General features: G+C 38.0%; 1 protein-coding gene across 2 annotated transcripts in view; it reads right to left on the bottom strand.

Moving 5' to 3' along the window:
- Window positions 1-20,085, bottom strand: part of GOLM2 (golgi membrane protein 2) — a 107,238-nt gene that overhangs the window by 73,263 nt on the left and 13,890 nt on the right. For both annotated transcript variants that reach the window (XM_059181394.1, XM_059181395.1), the window contains exon 2: window positions 2,043-2,097. In XM_059181394.1, the coding sequence (XP_059037377.1) occupies window positions 2,043-2,097 (55 nt within the window). The remainder of the gene's footprint in view (window positions 1-2,042; window positions 2,098-20,085) is intronic.

Raw genomic sequence — 20,085 nt, 5'->3', positions numbered from 1 at the left:
ACCCCCCTCTCTGCCTGCATCTCTGTCTACTTGTGATCTCTGTCTGTCAAATAAATAAATCTTTTAAGAAAATAGCAAGCAGAAAGCAGCACTGACAGAGTGGCATCTTCTGTGTCTTCCTGATGTACTGCTGTGAGTCAAAAAGAGTAAAACATGGACACAAAGGCAACAAAAACAGACATGGCCACCCAGGAAGTAAATTTCTAAGAGAACGTCAAAGCTGTTCTAAATCACAGATAGTAAAAAATAATTTCTATTTTCAAGTTACAACACACACACACGTACACAAAATGATGGTTTTGCTAGGTGAAGAGCAAAACTTCAATAAACTACAAAGCCAGCTCAGGTTAGCTTCTTCAAGAAGACAATAAAAATGTAACATCTAGGGGCACCTGGGTGGCTCAGTGGGTTAAAGCCTATGCCTTCGGCTCAGGTCATGATCCCAAGGTCCTGGGATGGAGCCCCACGTCCGGCTCTCTGCTCAGCGGGGAGCCTGCTTCTCTTCCTCTCTCTCTGCCTGCCCCTCTGGCTACTTGTGTCTACTACTACTGTCTGTCCAATGGATAAATAAAATCTTTAAAAAAAAAATGTAACATCTAATTCTACCTAAAGAGTATTAAAATGGTTATAAAGATACATTTTTGAAATTACAAAGCATTTATTAACCACATACAAAATCTTAGAGTCATTGTTGCAAAGTTTTAAAATAATATAGTGCTGTAACAAAAGGGTGGGAGGGAAGGGGGGTGCTCTTCAGACTCCAAATTCCAAAGGCCAGTGACGGTGTGAAGTAATGTAAGGAATAATGTATATAGAGTTTATTCTCCTTAATTATTATTATTTTTTATAAAAGCTTTAGTGATATATTTTTTCACCTAAGGGGGGAATATATACATACAGCTCCAGGTTTCTTCCTGGCTTCTTTATTTCTTTCCTTTTTTTTTTATTTTTAAAGATTTTATTTATTTATTTGAGAGAGAGAGCATAAGAGCAGGGAGGGTCAGAGGGAGAAGCAGACTCCCTGCTGAGCAGGGAGCCCGATGCAGGATGTGGGACTAGATCCTGGGATGCAGGATCTTGACCTGAGCCGAAAGCAGTCACTTAACCAACTGAATCCCCCAGATGCTTCCTTCCTGGCTTCTTTCTTTTCAAGTTTTCTTTCTGTTCTAAGTTTCTTTCTATTCCCAGGGTATCTAAAACACTAAGCATGGAGGACCTGTCCAAAGCTCCTCTAGACCTGAATGGATTATTTTAGCAGCTGGAAATAGTACAAAGGGATTATCCCTTAACCTTTTCCCTAGAAATCTGATAGCTTCTGAAGCTACAGCTCAATTTTCTCTGATGCTTCTTTTAACAACATTTCATTGCATGAAATAAGTCTACCACACAAGATTTAAATGCAAATTTTAACTTGTATTTATTATATATAAAGCAACATTATAATCTTTTATTCTATCTTAAGACAGAAGGATAAATGCCTTGGAATCACTCTGTTCAAAAAATTTTATATTGGGACGCCTGGGTGGCTCAGTTGGTTAAGCAGCTGCCTTCGGCTCAGGTCATGATCCCAGCGTCCTGGGATCGAGTCCCACATCGGGCTCCTTGCTCCGCAGGGAGCCTGCTTCTCCCTCTAACTTTGCCTTCCACTCTGTCTGCCTGTGCTCGCTCTCGCTCTCTCTCTCTCTGACAAATAAATAAATAAAATCTTTAAAAAAAAAAAAAAATTTTATATTATTTTCTAACTATTTAATTCTTAAGGATTTTAGACATTTTGTGAACTTTATTTATCTTTAATCTGCAATTAAGTTTCTTACCCTTGGGGCGCCTGGGTGGCTCAGTGGGTTAAGCCGCTGCCTTCGGCTCAGGTCATGATCTCAGAGTCCTGGGATCGAGTCCCGCATCGGGCTCTCTGCTCGGCAGAGAGCCTGCTTCCCTCTCTCTCTCTGGCTGCCTCTCTGTCTACTTGTGATTTCTCTCTGTCAAATTAATAAATAAAATCTTTAAAAAAAAAAAAAAAAAAAAAAAAAAAAAAAGTTTCTTACCCTTTAAATGATGTATATCTGCCATCTGATATGATATGTTGCTCTGTAGTTTAACCTGAAAAAAAAATTAAGTTTCATTTTACTATAGAATATACAGTTTTGCTCATATTTCCTTTTTTTGGCTCATATGCACTTTGAGCTTGATCATAAATGCAAAAGAAAAATTCTTAACTTCTACAAATCTACCCCTTTCCAAAAAGAATTAAGAGAAAAATTCTGATTTTGTAATACTCATTTTAAATTTGTAAAAGGATATTCATTTTACTTACTATATAGTCTACTAACTTTCAAACATTTAAAAGTTTGAGTTGAATATTGCTTAATGGGATTTTTCAAAATCTTACCAGAAGAGACCTCTTATTAACTCTGTATTAAGAAAAGAACTAATTATTTGAATTAGTTAATGGCAAATCAAAAATAACTGATGCTTATTAAGCTCCCATAAGATAACATATACTACACAGGACCTATAATTGTGTTCACTGCCCTTCAAGAGCCAATATAAAAGAACAGTAAGAACTTAGAAGTATACCAAAATATGACTCAAATTAAGGCATAGAACTTTATTTAAATCTTTTTTTTTTTTTTTAAGTAATCTTTACACCCAACATGGGGTTCCAATTCACGACCCTGAGATCAAGAGTCGCAAGCTCTACCAACTAAGACAGCCAGACACCCCAGGCTCAGCACTTAATTAAAAAAAGTTTTTTAAAAAGGCTTTGGAGAGCTAGGATTCACCCACAAAGAACTACTGTACCAGTTCTTGCTTAAAAAGGCTTCATTGAATTGGTAAATGCAACTAAAATATCGCTACAAACAGGTTCCCTTGTCACCCTCAAGAGTAACTTTACAGATTCATATTGATAGAAGCAGCTCCATGAGTACCAAAATGATTATGATAAATACCTCCTCAATCTCTGAAGAGAAAGCTTTAAAATTCTTAGTTTGAAATAATTATAGATTTGTAAGAAATTGCAAAGACAACACAGAGAAGTCCCATGTACCTGTCACACAACTCCCCCAGTGCGTACATCCTATATAACCACGAATAACATCTAAACCAAGAATCTGACATTGGTACAACATGTAAGCATTAATTCTATGTCATTTTGTCATATGTACAGATTCATGTAACCACCACCAAAACCAAGATACAGAATACTCTATACTCTATCATCACAAAGATGTCCCTCATCCTGTCCTTTATATTCAAATCTATCCTCCTTCCTCACACCATATCTAATCCCTGGTAACTACTAACTTGTCCTCCATCTCTGCAACTTTGTCATTTCAAGAATCTTATATAAATGGAACCATGTAACATGATCTTTTTTTAAAAAAAGATTTTATTTATTTATTTGACATAGAGAGAGAGACCACATGTAGGCAGAGCAGCAGCAGGAGAAAGAGGGGGAAGCAGGCTTCCCGCTGGGCAGAGAGAGCCCAATTCGGGGCTTGATCCCAGGACCCTGAGACCATGACCTGAGCTGAAGGCCGTGACTTAACCCACTGAGCCACCCAGGAGCCCCAACATGTGAACTTCTAAGATTTTTCTTACTCAGCATAACACATAGTTGTTGCATATATCAATAGTTCATTCCTTTTTATTGCTGAGTAGTATTCCATGATATGAATGTACTACTGTTTTTTAAAAAAATTAAACTACTATATATTTTTGTGGTTTCTACTTTTTAGTTATTACAAATACAGATGCTATGAAAAATCATGTACAGATTTTTACATGAACATTAGTTTTCACTTCTCTGAGACAAATGCCCAGGAGTGAGGTTACTCCTTTTTTAAAGGCCATGTCACTTTCATTCTCATTTTTAAAAAATTACTATGCCAAGGTACTGGACGGGAGAATATAAAACAACTGGAAAACATGAGAGTAGCCTCAAGGAATCAGTAGACAAGGCAGCACCTAAAGCAGTATAATTACTGTAGGAATTCAGGGATGAATCTTAGTTGATGTGATCAGGGAAAACTTTATGGAAGGGACTTAGGCTATGAAGGCTAAGTAAAATTGTAAATTGGTAGAAAAAGATATTTTAGATAGAGGGGACTGCATTAGAAATGTTAAAGAGCAAAGAAAGCATGAGGCATGATGCGCCTGGGTGGCTCACTCTGTTAAATAGCTGCCTTCGGTGCTCAGGTCATGATCCTGGGGTCCTCAGATTGAGTCCTGCATCAGGCTCCTCGCTCAGCAGGGAGTCTGCTTCTCCGACTTGTGCTGTCTCTCGATATCTCTCTCTTTCTCTCAAATAGATAAATAAAATCTTTAAAAAAGAAAGAAGGAAAGCAAGCAAGCAAGCAAGCATGAGGCACATATGAAGTCCTGATCAAAATACTGTTTGGTTATAACACATAATAAAGGGGAAAAAACAGTGATAAAGAAGATTGGAGAAAAAGTCCTTTAGCCCTAAGAAGAGTATACTCTTCAAACGGAGAGCCAGTGACTTTCAAATTTCAAGTGAAAGTTTATCCATAACAAATAACTAATAAAAGCATACCTGTTCTAGTTGAAACGGAAGTGGCAATCTAGGAGTCTCTCTCTCTTTTTCCCCTAGAGTCCTGGTAGCTTTGAAGAATGGAGTTTAAAATATGATGTTGATATTTAGTCATAAAAAGGAATGAAGTACTTGTACATGCAACAGTATGGATGAACCTTAAAAACATTATATATGCTAAGTAAAAGAAGCCAGTTGCAAAAGAACATAGGGTTTCTTCTGGTGGTGATGAAAATGTTCTGGAATTAGTGGTAGTTGCATAGTACTGTGAATTTATTAAAAACCAAACTGAACTGGAGAAAAAAACCTGACCTGTACATCTTAAAATGTAAAGTTTTATGATATAAAAATTGTTTGTCAAAATTTTAATGCAAAAAAATAGAAATGAAAATGCCAAAGGTATTACAGGGACTGGATATGAAACTGGAGATAAAATAATGGACAAACTCCAGGCACCCAAGAAGTTTATTATTTAGGAGAGGCAGTCAAGTAACTTGTCAATTATAATACAGTAAAATAAATGCTATTATTAGGTCCTACAGACATGACAGGAAAACTTAGTAGAAACATTAACTCCTTAGATGAAATGTCTTAGGGGAATGAGGGGTAGCTTCTGGAGATGATAGCTAAAATATGTCCAGGAGGAAGAGTAAAGTTTTGCCAGGTAGAAGTGGGCTGAGGGTAAGGAGGAAAGATATTCGAGGAATGTGTCCAAACTCTGAAGTGAAAAATACTATACATTACAAAAACTTCAAACCGTTCTAAAAAGCTGTAAGAGACAGAAGGAAATAGCAAGAAATATGCCTACAAACGTAAGCAAGGTCCACATTATGAATGGTCTTGCCAAAAAATTCCAATGGCAATGGTCAACCTTTAAAGGACTTCAAGCAAGGTAAAGAGATCCAATTTGCAACCTGGTTTCAGTGTGATGAATGGACCAGAGGGACAAGACAAGCGAGGGAGACCAGGTAAGGAAAGTAGGAGAGCAGGAGACCACTGTTGCATTTCAGGTAAGAAAATGATGGTCTAGGCCAGGGAAGGGCACACTATGGCCTGTGAGCCAAATCTGGCCTGCTTCCTGTTTTGGGAGGGATGTCAAGCTAAGGATGGTTTATACATTTTTAAATGGTTGGGAAATCAAAAGAAGAATAATATTTTGTGAATTAAATGCAATGGAAATTTCAGTGTCTATAAATAACGTTTTATGGGAAACAGCCACATCCATTCATTTACATATTATCTCTGGCTGGAGCTATGGTGATTGTGACAAAGACCATATGGCCTACAAAGCCTAACATATTTCCAATATGGCCCTTTATGGAAAAAAAAAGTTTGCCAACCTCTGGTCTAAACTAATAGAATAACAGAGAAATAAATATATGTGGGAAATATGAAAGAGGATGAATGAATAATCTTGCTGACTGATTAGATAACAGCGGTAAAAGAAGAAACACCAGGCACAATGTTCAGATTTCTAAAGTAGGACACTAAATGAGTAAGGATGGAATACTCCCCAATAGGGAAGCAAGAAAAATAGACTTGGGGTGGGAAGAAGTGGGGGAATGATTTTTTTCAGGTTTGAACCTGCTGAATATGAGGGCACTTGTGACACACCCCAAAAGAGATCTGGAAAAGGCTGGAGCTTCTGCACCACTGAGTTGAGGCTTATTAGCATATGAAAGGCAATTAAAGCCAAGGGGACTAATGGTGAGATCACTGATGGAAAGGTGCAGAGGTTGCAGGATAAACTGATACCAATTTCTGCAGCTGATCACTAAGAACTACTCTTCAATCATTTGTAATTAGCCTGTGTTTACATTCTTTCCCACTTCCTTTATTTTCAGGATCCCCCTCCTTTTTCTTTGCATTTTTTTGCCCCCCCAAAGAACATAACCATCTTTTTTTCTTGTTTTCAACAAGTTAGCATGACTTTGTTTTTTATCCATTTTTATGATGTTATTCCAACTTCTCTACACTCTATTTTACTTGCTTTTTAAATTGCTAGAGAGATGCTGTTCTTAAATGCTAGGCTATGAGTGCTCAGCTTCCCTAAACTGTCTCTTTTGTATCCTTATATACTTAAAAAAAAATTTAATGGAGAAAGAAAATTCAGTCTACAGACCACAAAAATAGTACACGATTATATGAACAGTACTGCTTTATTCTTATCATTTTAATTTCCTCTTCAATATTCTTTTTTGAGAACGGAGATGCTGATCCCATGGCATATATATCAAGTCCTCACATTTCAAAAGCTGCTCTGGAATAATGTATTTTACATGGTATTAAAGAGAAAATCATAGCTTGTCTAGATAAGTCTTTACTTACTCCAAGCATAATAAATTTTCTACCCCATTCCTTTGCCATGAAGAATTTTTCAGTTAGCTTCTCAGACCCCACTCCCCCTTATGGCACAGTGTTCCCTTCGCATCTCATGTTCTCTATTATTCCTGTCAATCTTTCCAGCAGGAGTCTCACAATAATCTTATATTTTAGTATTGTTTAGTATTACCGGCAAGTACCAGTTCCCAATTTCTCTCACTTCCTATTAACAGTAGTTTCATTGTGCAAGTTATCACACCTTCCACATGCCTTTGAACAGAGGTGCCAAGGATTTGCTCAAAGATCTCAGCAGAGCCCAGCTGGTAGATCATTAAACCCAGAAGTTCTCTTCCCTCTACAGCAATTTTACTGTATTGCTCACTTTCAGACTCTTGATGTCTGCTACTAATCTGTTCATCTTTTTGACATTGCAATATCATAGGCGTCTGATGTCTCTTCTCTCCATATATACACCTCATCACCCCCTTCAGTTCTTACCTAGCTTCTAAAATATTTTCATAAAGAATCCTTCTAACATTCAATGTTATCCTTTCAAGGAAATCTGAATGTGTTTTCAGCTAACATGAAACTTTTTTTGTATTCTTGCAAAATCTAATATATGACTTAATTTTGGCTTTAATCTTATGTTTTCTACTATCTTGAGTCTGTTTATGAAGACTTTTCCTATTTGGCTTCTGATTTATTTGCACTAATTTCTTCAACTCTGTCTTCCTTTCCTTTTAAGCTTCTCATTAATCAGTTCTTTAACTCCTTTGGCTTTAACCCTCTGAGAGTCTTCACTTCTTTAATACTTCAACCACCTCATCACCTTCAAAAGGAAGCTTGGCTTCCCTTCTGATTATTCCTCCTCATAGTTTTAATTTTCTGGTATTCTAACATGAATTTGCTTACCTTTAAATGACTCTGATAAAACTTCCCAATTGTTCTGAAACTAATTTAAGTTCTCACTATTGCATGATCAGAAAAAGACATTTCACTTTACCACAAAAACTCTGTTGGAATTGGCAATGCTATAGGAATACTTTTTCCCCCCTAAATATATTCCAGACAGGTAATAGTACATAAACTCTAAGAAGTATTATTTAATCATTATTTTATGAAAGGACTCTCATTGTCTGGCTATACAGGTCCCTTTTGGTCACTTTCAGACTTTTGCCAAAACTCCCTTTTTTACAATATGCAAGATCTCAAATAATTTCTCTATCAAATTTCTTTGGGGATAAGAAGTATGTGTTAGACATGCATGCACACAGATGCACGTGTGCACACAAACACAACCCCATGCCCTTGCCTAATTTACATCTATCAGATAGATTCCAACCTGGATTCCAACATATCCTTCAAAAACCCACAATACTCAAAATACCTTGCCTGACTCAAGTCCTCTGGTAAGAACCTCATATTCAATCCTTTCAAAAACTAAACATTCTTTTATCACACACCGTCCTACTTCCAATAAGAATGTCACCTTGTCTTCTACTCCCAAGGTTTATCAGAAATGACAATTCCATGAGAACAGTGACTGTGTCTCTCACTCACCCCTGTGCATCCATCTCAGTAAATGTTTGCTGAATGACTCCCTAGATCTTCATGCTCCACACTCTCTGTGATACATAGTTTTCTACCTTAAATTGTACTTTATTCGTGTTTGTATAATTCTAATTATCCTCCAATAACTTAACTTCTAAACTCCCTCATTTATTTCCCCTTGTTATCAACTTCATTGCCTTAGGCCTTAGTTTCCCTCTCCTCTTCTGCAATGCTTTTTTCTCTGGGATTTGAAGTCAATCTATAATTGGCTGATTATGTACGCTGTCTTTGGCCTTTCCCATATTAATCTCTTAAAATGTGTTTACTATCATTCATGAAACATTTTTTTCTGTCTTCCAAGACATATGTTCTTTATCTCTTTCTTTAGTAACAATTATCTTCTGATAGTTTCCTATAGCACTTCTCACTCATCCCCAGCTATTTCATCTATTTTCCTCTAATTTTTCTTCCTCCAATACCTAACACTTAATCTTTATATTTTTACCAACTCTTTCTGAAGCTCTTTTAGTGCTTTCCCCATCCCATATGGCTACTTTGAATTAATTTTGGCAGCTGTTACCAGCTCAGTTGCTCTGCTTCTCTTTTCATTCTGGGACCTTGAAAATGGCTCAGCTGTGCATGCTTCACTTTCATTATGACCTGTTCTTGGGCAATCAGCACAACTTTGACCATTGATCCCAAAGGCTATATATAATTGGCTTTTTACAGATGTCATTTCTGGCTCCTTTTTCTCCACACCAGAAACATTTTTCCTTATATCTCATACTCAGATGATTTCTAGAGGCAATTCTATCTTCTATAACGTAACTGCTAAACCTGGATCATGCTCAGAATCACCTAGAGAGCTGTAAGAAATACATATTCTTACCTCCTCCACCTCACTCCAGTGTGATTTAGTAGTCTGGGATTGGGCCCAGAAATCTTTTTTTAAGAGCTCAAGTGATTCTGATAAGCAGCCAGGTTTAGTGATTGAGTAATCTATAGTATGTCTTTGGCCGGCACCTATACCAGCTGGATCAAAATGGGATATTGATACAAACTGATGGGTGTAAATTTTTTTTAATGTTTATTTTGTGTTGGTTCTTGTGCTAAGTGTTTTATAAGTATACTACATTTAATTCTCACAAACATCCTATGAGGTAGGCTTTACATTTTACATATAAGGAAACTGTACTCTATTTCATATGCCTACAGTAGATTCTGAATATTCTCCCAAGCAGTGCCACGCAAGAGTCTGTGCTCATGACACTGTGCATATACTAGATCAACTACATAAATAAACTTCACAGAGTGCCTGGGTGCCTCAGTCAGTTCAGTGTCTGCCTTGGGCCCAGATCATGATTCCAGGGTCCTGAGATCAAGCCCCACACTAGGCTCCCTGCTCAGCAAGGGAGCCTACTTCTCCCTCTTCCTCAGCCCCTGCTCATGTGCTCTCTCTATTAGAGAAATAAAATCAGAAAAGACAAAAGAACTGAGAGAAGAAAAACAAGAGTCTGGTGTCATGGAAGCCAAGAGCACAGAGAGCTGGGTGAAAAGATGGTGAGATATCAGGAGTAGGAAGAGAAAATCCAAATGTGAACAAAGACAATTCTCTTTTTAAGAAATGTAACTCAGAAAGGAAGAAAAGATGCAAGCATTTTTTAAGTGCCAAGGAGCAAGTAGAGAGAAGTTGAATATAAGAGGGAGAGTGGATTAATAATATTACAAGGTCTTTGTAAAGGTGGAGGGAATTAAATCCAGAAAACAGGTACAGAGGCTGGGCCTAGAGAAAGTAGGAACTTTTTTTTTTTAACCCCAACAAGGAGGGAAAACATATGGTTAGAGAAGTAGGTATGCCTACAGATTTGGTAATAAAAATTTATCAGTTCCTGTCCAATTCTTGGTCAAAAAGGAGACAAGATCACCTGCTGGGCTATAGGAAGGGAAAGAGGAATTTAAATGGGGGAAAGAAGGTGCGGAAGGCTTGAGGAGGGTAGAAGTTTGAAAGCTGTTGGAATAGATAACGCTGTCTAGAGAGTATTGTAATTTGTAAGGGCTGCTGAAAACCCATTTGAGGCAGCTAAGCATAAATTTCTACAAGTACCAGTCTGGTTATATACTTTTTCTCCAGCTATGCTTAAAATAGACATGTACAAGAGAGAATAATGGCACGTACAAGAGAGAAACTGAACTGAAACAACCAATCACAGAATCTCAGCTAGATAGGTAGTAAAGAATGAACAAGTCTGCTGGAAAAGAAGAAAAAGATAAGTGGTCCAGGTGAAACTGAAAAACAAATATAGTCCAACGGCAGCTCTAATATCTTTTTTTTCTTTAAAGATTTTATTTATTCACCCATTTGGGGGTTGGGGGGAGTGCTCATGCAAGCGGGAAGAGGGGCAGAGGAAGAATTCCAAGCAGACTCAGTGCTGAGTGTGGAGCCCAACAAGGGGCTCAATCTCACAACTGGAGATTATGACCTGAGCCAAAACTGAGAGTCAGACACTCCACAAACTGACGAACCACCCAGGCACAACCCCCCCCCCCAATTTCTTTTTGATATATTCTCCCAAGAATATGCAAGTCTGAAGTTCACAAACTTTAATTTTTTTTTAATTAAGTAAACTCTACATGCAACATGGGGCTCAAACTCACAATCCCAAGATCAAGAGTTGTATAAATATGAGCAAAACAACATGAATCACTCCCAGATATAAGAAATTACAAGGAGCATAATTCACTACTCTCTCATTCTACCATCGCAACTGATATTTCAGATGGGGGCTGCTCCGTCTGCCTAGTTCCTAGAATGAGGAAGATGTAGAGCCATATCTTCAGTCAAACCACAAAGAGCATGTTGAGTGAGTGATAATTTTTTTAAAGATTTATTTATTTATTTTGAGGAGAGAGAAAAAGTGTGCACCAATGGGGCAAGGGGCATGGGGAGAGATTCTTTCAAGCAGACTCCCTGTTGATAGAGAAGCCCCAAGCAGGGCTCAATCCCACAACCCATGAGATCACAACCTGAGCTGAAACCAAGAGTCAGATGCTTAACCAGCTGATTTTTTTAAGTAGGCTCCACACTCAGTGTGGGGCTAGAACTCACAACCCTGAGAATGAGCTGCATGCTCTACCAGTTGAGCCAGTCAGATACCACAAGTCAGTGATAAATTTTAAGCCACATAAGATGATACAGATGGAGGACTAAGAAACAGAAAGGAGAGAAGGAGAGGTTGGTAGGGAAAGAAAGGCAGACTTTAAGGTATGAGAGGAAGAGTCTCCTCCCCATCTGCCGTTTCTAGTTCATAAAGCATTTCTACTTACACACCTCACTAAACCTTAAAACTTGAAATATAAAAAATAAAAATAGTTTCTCCACAAAGTAGCAACCCTTCTCCGCTTCCGCACTACCTTCGGTTTATCTTTCGGTTCTCCTGCCTCTTCCCTCTCTTCATCTTATTAACCAGCCTGTTAGTGCCTAGAACTGCATGCATTCACACTCCACACAAGCTTTCACCAGGTCCAGACAATTCTTCTTTTGCAATTTCTCTCAGATCTGACCCTTAACTCTTTTAATGTTCATGGCAACCACCTTAAACTACAAGGACTATTTTCATCTAGGTGGACTAGAACAGAACCTCTGTAAGAGCAGAGATCTTATTCGATTGGTCACCCCTTATCCCCTGGCACAATTCAGGCACTCAACATTATGACAGAATAAATAAATGAAGAAATCTAACCTATCACCAGTCTTTTTCCCACTTTTATCTATTTCCATATGGTAGTGACAAACATCTTGGCAAAAACTTGTTTTCCATAAAAATCTTTCTTCTAGTCGAAATCCAATAATAGAATACGATTACCCATAGTGTGAAATCTAAAACTCTTCTACCAAGCATTTAATGCCTTCCAAAAGGTGGGAACCACTTTATCCATTTATCAAAAATGGTCTCCTTGACATAGTCAAGCTAGTTTTTTTTTTTTTTAATTTTTTCTTTATTTATCTGACAGAGATCACAAGTAGGCAGAGAGGCAGGCAGAGAGAAAGGAGGAAGCAGGCTCCCTGCAGAGCAGAAAGCCCGATGTGGGGCTCAATCCCAGGACCCTGGGATCATGACCCGAGCCGAAGGCAGAGGCCCAACCCACTGAGCCACCCAGGTGCCCCTAGTCAAGCTAGTTTTAACCATCTCTAATTTAAACTACTTTTTCCTATGTCCATGGTTCATCAGACTGTCCTTTCCTTTCCTTTTTACCACTACAAATTAAAAACCAAGACTTAAGCTGATTCTACAATATCATAATGTTAATTTCTATAACTAAGAATTTCATTATATTCACTATTCCCATCCTTCCAACATGTTCCCAATTTTTTGTGCTATTAGGCCCTAGTCACAGCTTCCACTTCCAGGTCCCCTCTAACTCAGTCATATCCTAGCCACCTCCTACCAGAACTACCCAGTGTTGGGTTGTCAAATTCCCTTTTAGGTCTTAAGTGTGCTTTTAATTTCTTCCTATGTTAATTTATTCAGCATATATTTATTGAGCAGCTATTTCATGCAAGTCACTGTTCTAAGCACTGGGGATATAGCAAATCACAACAAAAGACAAAAATCCCTGCTCTTGCCAGAAGATTATAATATTTAAAGTGTAATGTTTATTACAATAAACAAAGGAGTCATACAATAGCATAGAAAGTGGTAAGTGCTGTGGAGAAAATACATTAGAGATGGAAAATGGGGGGAAGGCCTTAACAAAAACCTATCATTTAAATGAAAACTTTTAAGAATGAGAGTTACCATGAAGCTACGTGGGGAAAGTGGGTCCAGGACAGAAGGTATAGCCAGTGCAAAAACATCATCACAGGAAAATGACTGATACATCAAAGAACTGATCAAAACAGCCAGCATGGTGTGAATGAAATGAGCAACAAGGGTAGTAAGAGGTCAGAGAAATGTAAGGGAAGCAGAGGGTCTAGGGCCTGTGGACCACTGGAAAGACTCAGGACTTTTTCTGCAATTGAGATGAAAGCCATTGGAGCATCTTAGGCAAGTAAGGAATATAACCTAACTGGCATTTTAACATAGTGCTATGTTGAAAACAGACTGAAGTAGGAGCAAGGAGCAAGAAGAAAGGAATTTAGTTAAGTTATCACCAATAATTTAGGCAAGAGATGGTGACAATTTAGACAGAGTAAAGGTAGTAAAGGAGGTAGAGAGAAGTGTCTGGGTGCTGGATTTATTTGGAAGCTAAGCCAACGAGATTTGCTGGTAAATTTGATGTGGGGCTAAGAAAGGGTCAAGAATGACTCCAGAGCTTCTGGCCTGAGAAACTGATAGGAAGGAGTTGCCATTAACTGAGCTAGGAAAAACTATGCATAGAAGTTTTGAGGTAGGGGAAAGATCAGGAATTTGGCTTCGGACTGGTTAAGTCCAAAACCATATATGCCATCCAGGAGAAGATGATGAGTAGAGAGTTAAATGTCAAGGCTGGAACTTAAGAGAACACTCTGGGTTAGAGCTATAAATTTGGAGATCATCAGTATATAAATGGTATTGAAAGAGGTGGCAGGGTGAACTCTCTAAAGAACTATGTGTAGATAAAAAAGAGGTTCAAGGACTAAGCCTTGGAGTATTCTATTTGAGGAAGAACCAGAAAAACAGAATGAGAAGGAATGACTAGTGAGGTGGAAAGAAAGCAGTATTTCCTGTAAGCCCAAATGAAGAACATGGTTCAAGGAAGAAGAGAAAGTAAACAACTGTATCAAATGCTGCTCATAGGTGAAGTAAAATAATGACTAAGAACTGATAACTGGATTTTAGCCAATACTCAAATACTAGACCGCAGTTGGTATGATGAGGGCAAAAGCCTGATTAGAGTGAATTTAAGGGAATATATTGTTGTTTTCAGAATAAGCTACCAGACTTACTTCCAGCAATAATCCTTCTACATAGCAGAAGACCAAAACTGGGTTTCAGCCTCCCTTTCTACGAAAGTTATCTCAAGTGATCATACTCATTACTTCCAAATGAAAAAACTGATGGTGGTAGAATCAGTCCTTAGTTTTCTGATACTAATTCCCCAGAAGTCATTGTACTAGAAAGCTCACTTCAGTCCTCAGCACCTTGAGTGAGTATATGTCCTAGATTTTCTAAAGGTTCCAATTTAATATAATTTCCTTCTGTTAATGAAAGGGACTCCTTATATGTGCAATAAAACATGTAATTTCATGCCACAGCAATAATTTTTAAATTTTTTTCTCAAATGAAGAAAATTCTCTTTCAGCTAGGGGCTGGGGAAGGGAAAAAAAGAGAGCTTGTTCAATGGGTATAGAGTTTCAATTTTGAAGATGAAAAGGTTCTAGAGATCTGCTGCACAACAATATGTATATTGCTAACATGACTATACACTTAAAAATGGTTAAGGTGGTCAATTTTATGTTATGCAGTTTTTCTCAATAGTTTTTTGTTTTGGGGGTTTTTTAAAATTCTTTTTCAGACATGATGTCCTGATTTTCAATTTGGAAAATACAGACACTATGCTGTTAACTCAAATCTTGAACTGAAGGCATTCCAGGCACCGTTAACATTTGAGAAATTTAATTTATTCAATTATTGAATTTTGGGGGAGAAGTACTATTTAAAGAAGTAAAACTTGTTAAGAAACTCTTTCCTCTAAGCTTTAAAATAGTTTCCTCCTTTCTTCCAGTTACAGTAAAAGATAGCATATGGCATTAGGCAAGTGGCTACCAGAATGGGTCACTAATAAGCAGAATGTGTCTAAGCACAAAACCGCCTTGGAGAATTTGGTATGGAAAGTTTCTATCCATATTTTTAGTCATATGCACTTTCAGGTCTTTTTAGATGGTTCTTTAGTAACTGACCTTTCATTCCTTGATTTCAGTTGTTCTTTGTATCCTTATTAAACCTCCCTCATGTAATTAATACTGATCAGTGTTGTGCATAAGGAAAGACCGTGACTATGGAAAGCCCAATAACATAGTGCTTAAAAGAACAGCTCTAAGATTAAGCTGCCTGGGTCTGAACTCTGAATTCATAACTTATTATTACCTTGGCCGAACTGCTTATTAACTTCTCTGTGCTTCTGTTTCCTCATTTGTAAAATGAGAATATTATCTGCCTCAGAGGACTGAGATAAACAAATAGTGTTTACAACACTGCCTGGCACATAGTAAGTGTTCAACATATGTTACCTAGTAGAATATCTTTTTTACAGTTCCCAGTACCTAACATGGTGGTCCCTCAAATCATAAACTGGGAATTTCAAAGAATTTCCTAACATGTTACTTTATTCCCGATTCCTTTTTTGCTGGTGCCGAGCTACTTACTCTATAAGTAAGTACATTTTGGATTATTTTCTCCTAAATGCTTCAACTTTTTTCCCAACTCAGTTAATGATCTTTTTGTTAATAACCCTTCCCCTTCAAGAGTGCCACCTGTAGGGGCACCTGGGTGGCTCAGTGGGTTAAAGCCTCTGCCTTCAGCTCAGGTCATGATCCCAGGGTCCTGGGATCGAGTCCCGCATCGGGCTCTCTGCTCTGCAGGGAGCCTGCTTCTCTCTCTCTCTCTGCCTACCTCTCTGCCTACTTGTGATCTCTCTCTCTGTCAAATAAATGGATAAAATCTTAAAAAAAAAAAAAAAAAGAGTGCCACCTATAGACTGTGAACTTTTTCTAAGTCATTCATTAAAAATGTTAAGTACGACCAGTGCCAAAAGTAATCCCTTGTGTCCCATGTTTATTATAATTCTCCATCTGAGAAAGTAACCATGATACATTAAAAAAAACTATGGCATTAGGAATCAGAAGATGCAAGGTTTTAGATCCAACATCAGGTACTAAAGACCAGAGGCAAATAACTTTTAAAGGCTTTAGTTTTCGGGGGACATGGGTGGCCTAGTGGTTAAGCGTCTGCCTTTGGCTCAGGTCATGATCCCAGGGTCCTGGGATTGAGTCCGAGGATCAGGTTCCCTGCTCAGCAAGGAGTCTGTTTTTCCCTTTCTCTCTTGCCCCTCCCCCAACTTGTGCATGTGTGCATGCACGTTCTCTCTCACTCTCTCAAATAGATAAATAAAATCTTTAACAAAAAAGCTTTAGTTTTCTCATCTATAAAATGGAACTACAAGTCCTACCTACTCTGGAGTTTAGCTATGAAGATCAAATGCACCGGTCTTTCAACTCTATTATTCTCTATTCTTGCTGCCATTGTCTGAAATACGGATCCACAGTTCTTGCCTAAACTTCTGCAACAACATATTTCTGAACTGATCCTGATTTCATTTTCTTTCCTCTATAATTATCCTCTATACTATACCCATAACTATCTTCTCAAAATACAAATTTGATTATATTGTTCTCTATCACCTAGAAGGTGAAACTAGAACTCCTTAGAGTATGGCATTTAAGACTTGTAAGAGTCTGGCCCCAGAGAGCCCAGAAATAAAACCTCACATATATGTTAACTGATTTTGCAATAAGGATGCTAAGACCATTCAATGGGGAGAAAAAATCTCTTCAACAAATGGTGGTGGGACAACTGGATAACCATATGCAAAAGAATGAAGTTGGACTCTTACCTTACACCATACAGGAATAGTAAATCAAATGGATCAAAAACCTAAACTTAACAGCTAAAACTATAAAATTCTTAGAAGAAAATATAGGGGGAAATCTTCATGACCTCTGATTTGGGAATGGTTTCTTAACTATGACACCAAAAGCAAAGTCAACAAAAGAAAAAAATGGATGAAACTGGATTCCATCAAAATTAAAAACTTTTCTGCATCAAAGGATATTATCAACAGAGTGAAAAAACAACATACTGAAGGGAGAAAACATCTGCAAATCATGTATCTGAAAAGGTTTTTTTTTTTTTGAAGACTTTATTTTATTTATTTGTCAGAGAGAGAGAGCACACAGCAGAAAGAGCAGCAGGCAGAGAGAGAACCTGGCTCCCTGCTGAGCAAGGAGCCTGATGCAGGGCTCAATCCCAGGTCCTTGGGATCATGTCCTGAGCCAAAGGCAGCTGCTTAACAGACTGAGCCACCCAGGTGTCCCTGAAAAGGGTTTAACATCTAAAGTAAATAAAGAATTCCTTCAACTTAGCTAAAAACAAATAATCCAATTAAAAATGGGCAAAAGACTTGAACAGATCTTTCTCCAAAGATAAAAATGACGAAGAAGCACATGAAAAAAGATTCAACATCATTAGAGAGAAATGCAAATAAGGTGGGGTATCTCTTCATACCCAGTACAATGGCTATTATTAAAAACAAAATAAACAAACACGTTGATGAGGATAAAAAGAAACTAGAACCCCTGTACATTGCTGGTAAGAATGTAGAATTGTGCAGGCACTGTGAAAAACAGTTTGGAGCTTCCTCAAAAAGTTAAACATAGAATTACTATATGATTCAGCAATTCCACTCCTAGGTAAATACCCAAAAGAACTAAAAACAGATTCAAACAAATACTTCTACATCAATATTCAAAGTAGTAGTAGTATTCACAATAGCCAAACAAATCAAGTATCCAGCAACAGATAAATGCATAAACAGAATGATATATATACACAGAGAGAAAAAGATGGTAATGTTATTCAGCCATAAAGAGGAATTAAGTTCTGATACATGCCACAACATAGGTAAACCCTGAAAACATTATGCTAAGTGAAATAAGCCAGACAGAAATGGACAAATATGGTATGATTCCAGTTGTATGAAGAATCTGGAATAGACAAATTCATAGAGACTAAAGTAAAATAGAGGTTATCTGGAGCTGGTTTATGGGAATATGGTTTATGGGAATTGCCTAATGGGTACAGAGTTTTTGTTTGAAATGATAAAAACAGTTCTAGAAATAGATAGTGGTAACGGGTATTAATGTACTTAATGCCATTAAATTATAAACGTAAAAATGGTTAAAACAGGGGTCCCTGGGTGACTCACTCATTAAGTGTCTACCTTTGGCTCAGGTCATGATCCCAGGGTCCTAGGATCCAGCCCTGCACTGGGGGCCCTACCCAGCGGGAAACCCACTTCTCCCTCTCCTTCTCCCTCTTCTTGTGTTCCCTCTCTCACAGTCTCTCTCTCTCTCTCTGTCTGTCAAATAAATAAATAAATAACATCTTTTAAAACATGGTCAAGGGGGCGCCTGGGTGGCTCAGTGGGTTAAGCCGCTGCCTTCGGCTCAGGTTATGATCCCAGGGTCCTGGGATCGAGTCCCACATCAGGCTCTCTGCTGGGCAGGGAGCCTGCTTCTTCCTCTCTCTCTTTCAGCCTGCCTCTCTGCCTACTCTGTCTGTCAAATAAATAAATAAAATCTTATAAAAAAAAAAAAAAAAAAACAATGGTCAAAATAGCAAATTCTGAAGCAGGCTCCATGCCCCGCATGAAGCCCAGTGTGGGGCTCAATCTCAGAACCCTGAGATCATGACCTGAGCCCAAATCAAGAGCTGGATGCTTGGGGTACCTGAGTGGCTCAGTCGGTTAAGTGTCTGCGTTCAGCTCAGTTCATGATCCCTGAGAGCCTGCTTCTCCCTCTCCCTGCCACTCTCCCTTCTTGTTCTCTCTCTCTCTCTCTCTGTGTCAAATAAATAAAATAAAATCTTAAAAAAAAAAAAAAAAGTGACGCTTAACCAACTGGGCCACACAAGCATCCCTAAGATCCTAAAATAATAAATTTTATGTTAAGTATATTTTACCACCACAACAAAAAAATGATAATAAAGAGTCTGACCCTAAATAGCTTTATCTCCAGCCACAAATTCCCTTCCTTTTCACCACCTTGCATGCCACTCTCCTACTAAACTGCCTCACCCGTGAAGGTACAACAGACTTTCAATCTTTCCTGGCTTCATTTATGTTTCTTTGGCTTTACCCCTTTCCAAGTTTGGTGAACTACTCTTCATCCATCAGGATTCATTCTTCAGTGAATCCTTTCCTTCTTGACTTCCTGAAGCAGTTAATTATTCCTTTGTACTCTCAAATCCCTTCGTAAATAGTTCTACTGTAGCATTTAAAAAATGCATTATGGATTTTTTTTTAAGATTTTATTTATTTATTTGACAGAGAGAGATCACAAGTAGGCAGAGAGAGTGAGAGGGAAGCAGGCTCCATGCGGAGCAGAGAGCCCGATGAGGGACTTGATCCCGGGACCCTGAGATCATGACCTGAGCCCAAGGCAACGGCTTAACCCACTGAGCCACCCAGGCACCCCTGGATTATTTCTTGACACGCATCTCTTTGATTACATTGAGTTCCTTAAGAACAAGTACTGAATCTTACCATCTTTCTATACCTAGCACATAACCCATGGTAGACACTCAACTTTCCCAAATAAATGACTTATGTATATATCATGCTTTGAAAAAATCAAAAGTACTATGTCAGGAAAAGGACTTATTTCATTTTATTCTTTGTGAATTTATTCAAGTTAGCTTCCAGTTTACAAAACAAGTCCCTAAAGATATGCAATATATAATGATTTTTTTCTTTATACTCCCACTAAATTAATCCCAAGGTTTTCTTCTCTTCTTTTAGATGCTAAATTGAACCAGAAAAATATTTTTGGGTTTTTACATGAACAAAATACTAATCTAAATGTACTAGCAGAGCGCCTGGGTGGCTCAGTAGGTTAAGTCGCT

The sequence above is a fragment of the Mustela lutreola genome, chromosome 7, assembly GCF_030435805.1.
Source record: "Mustela lutreola isolate mMusLut2 chromosome 7, mMusLut2.pri, whole genome shotgun sequence".
NCBI classification, from domain to species: Eukaryota; Metazoa; Chordata; class Mammalia; order Carnivora; family Mustelidae; genus Mustela; species Mustela lutreola.
The sequence above is the reverse complement of the archived record's forward strand: the minus strand, read 5'-3'. Positions and strand labels throughout refer to the sequence as shown.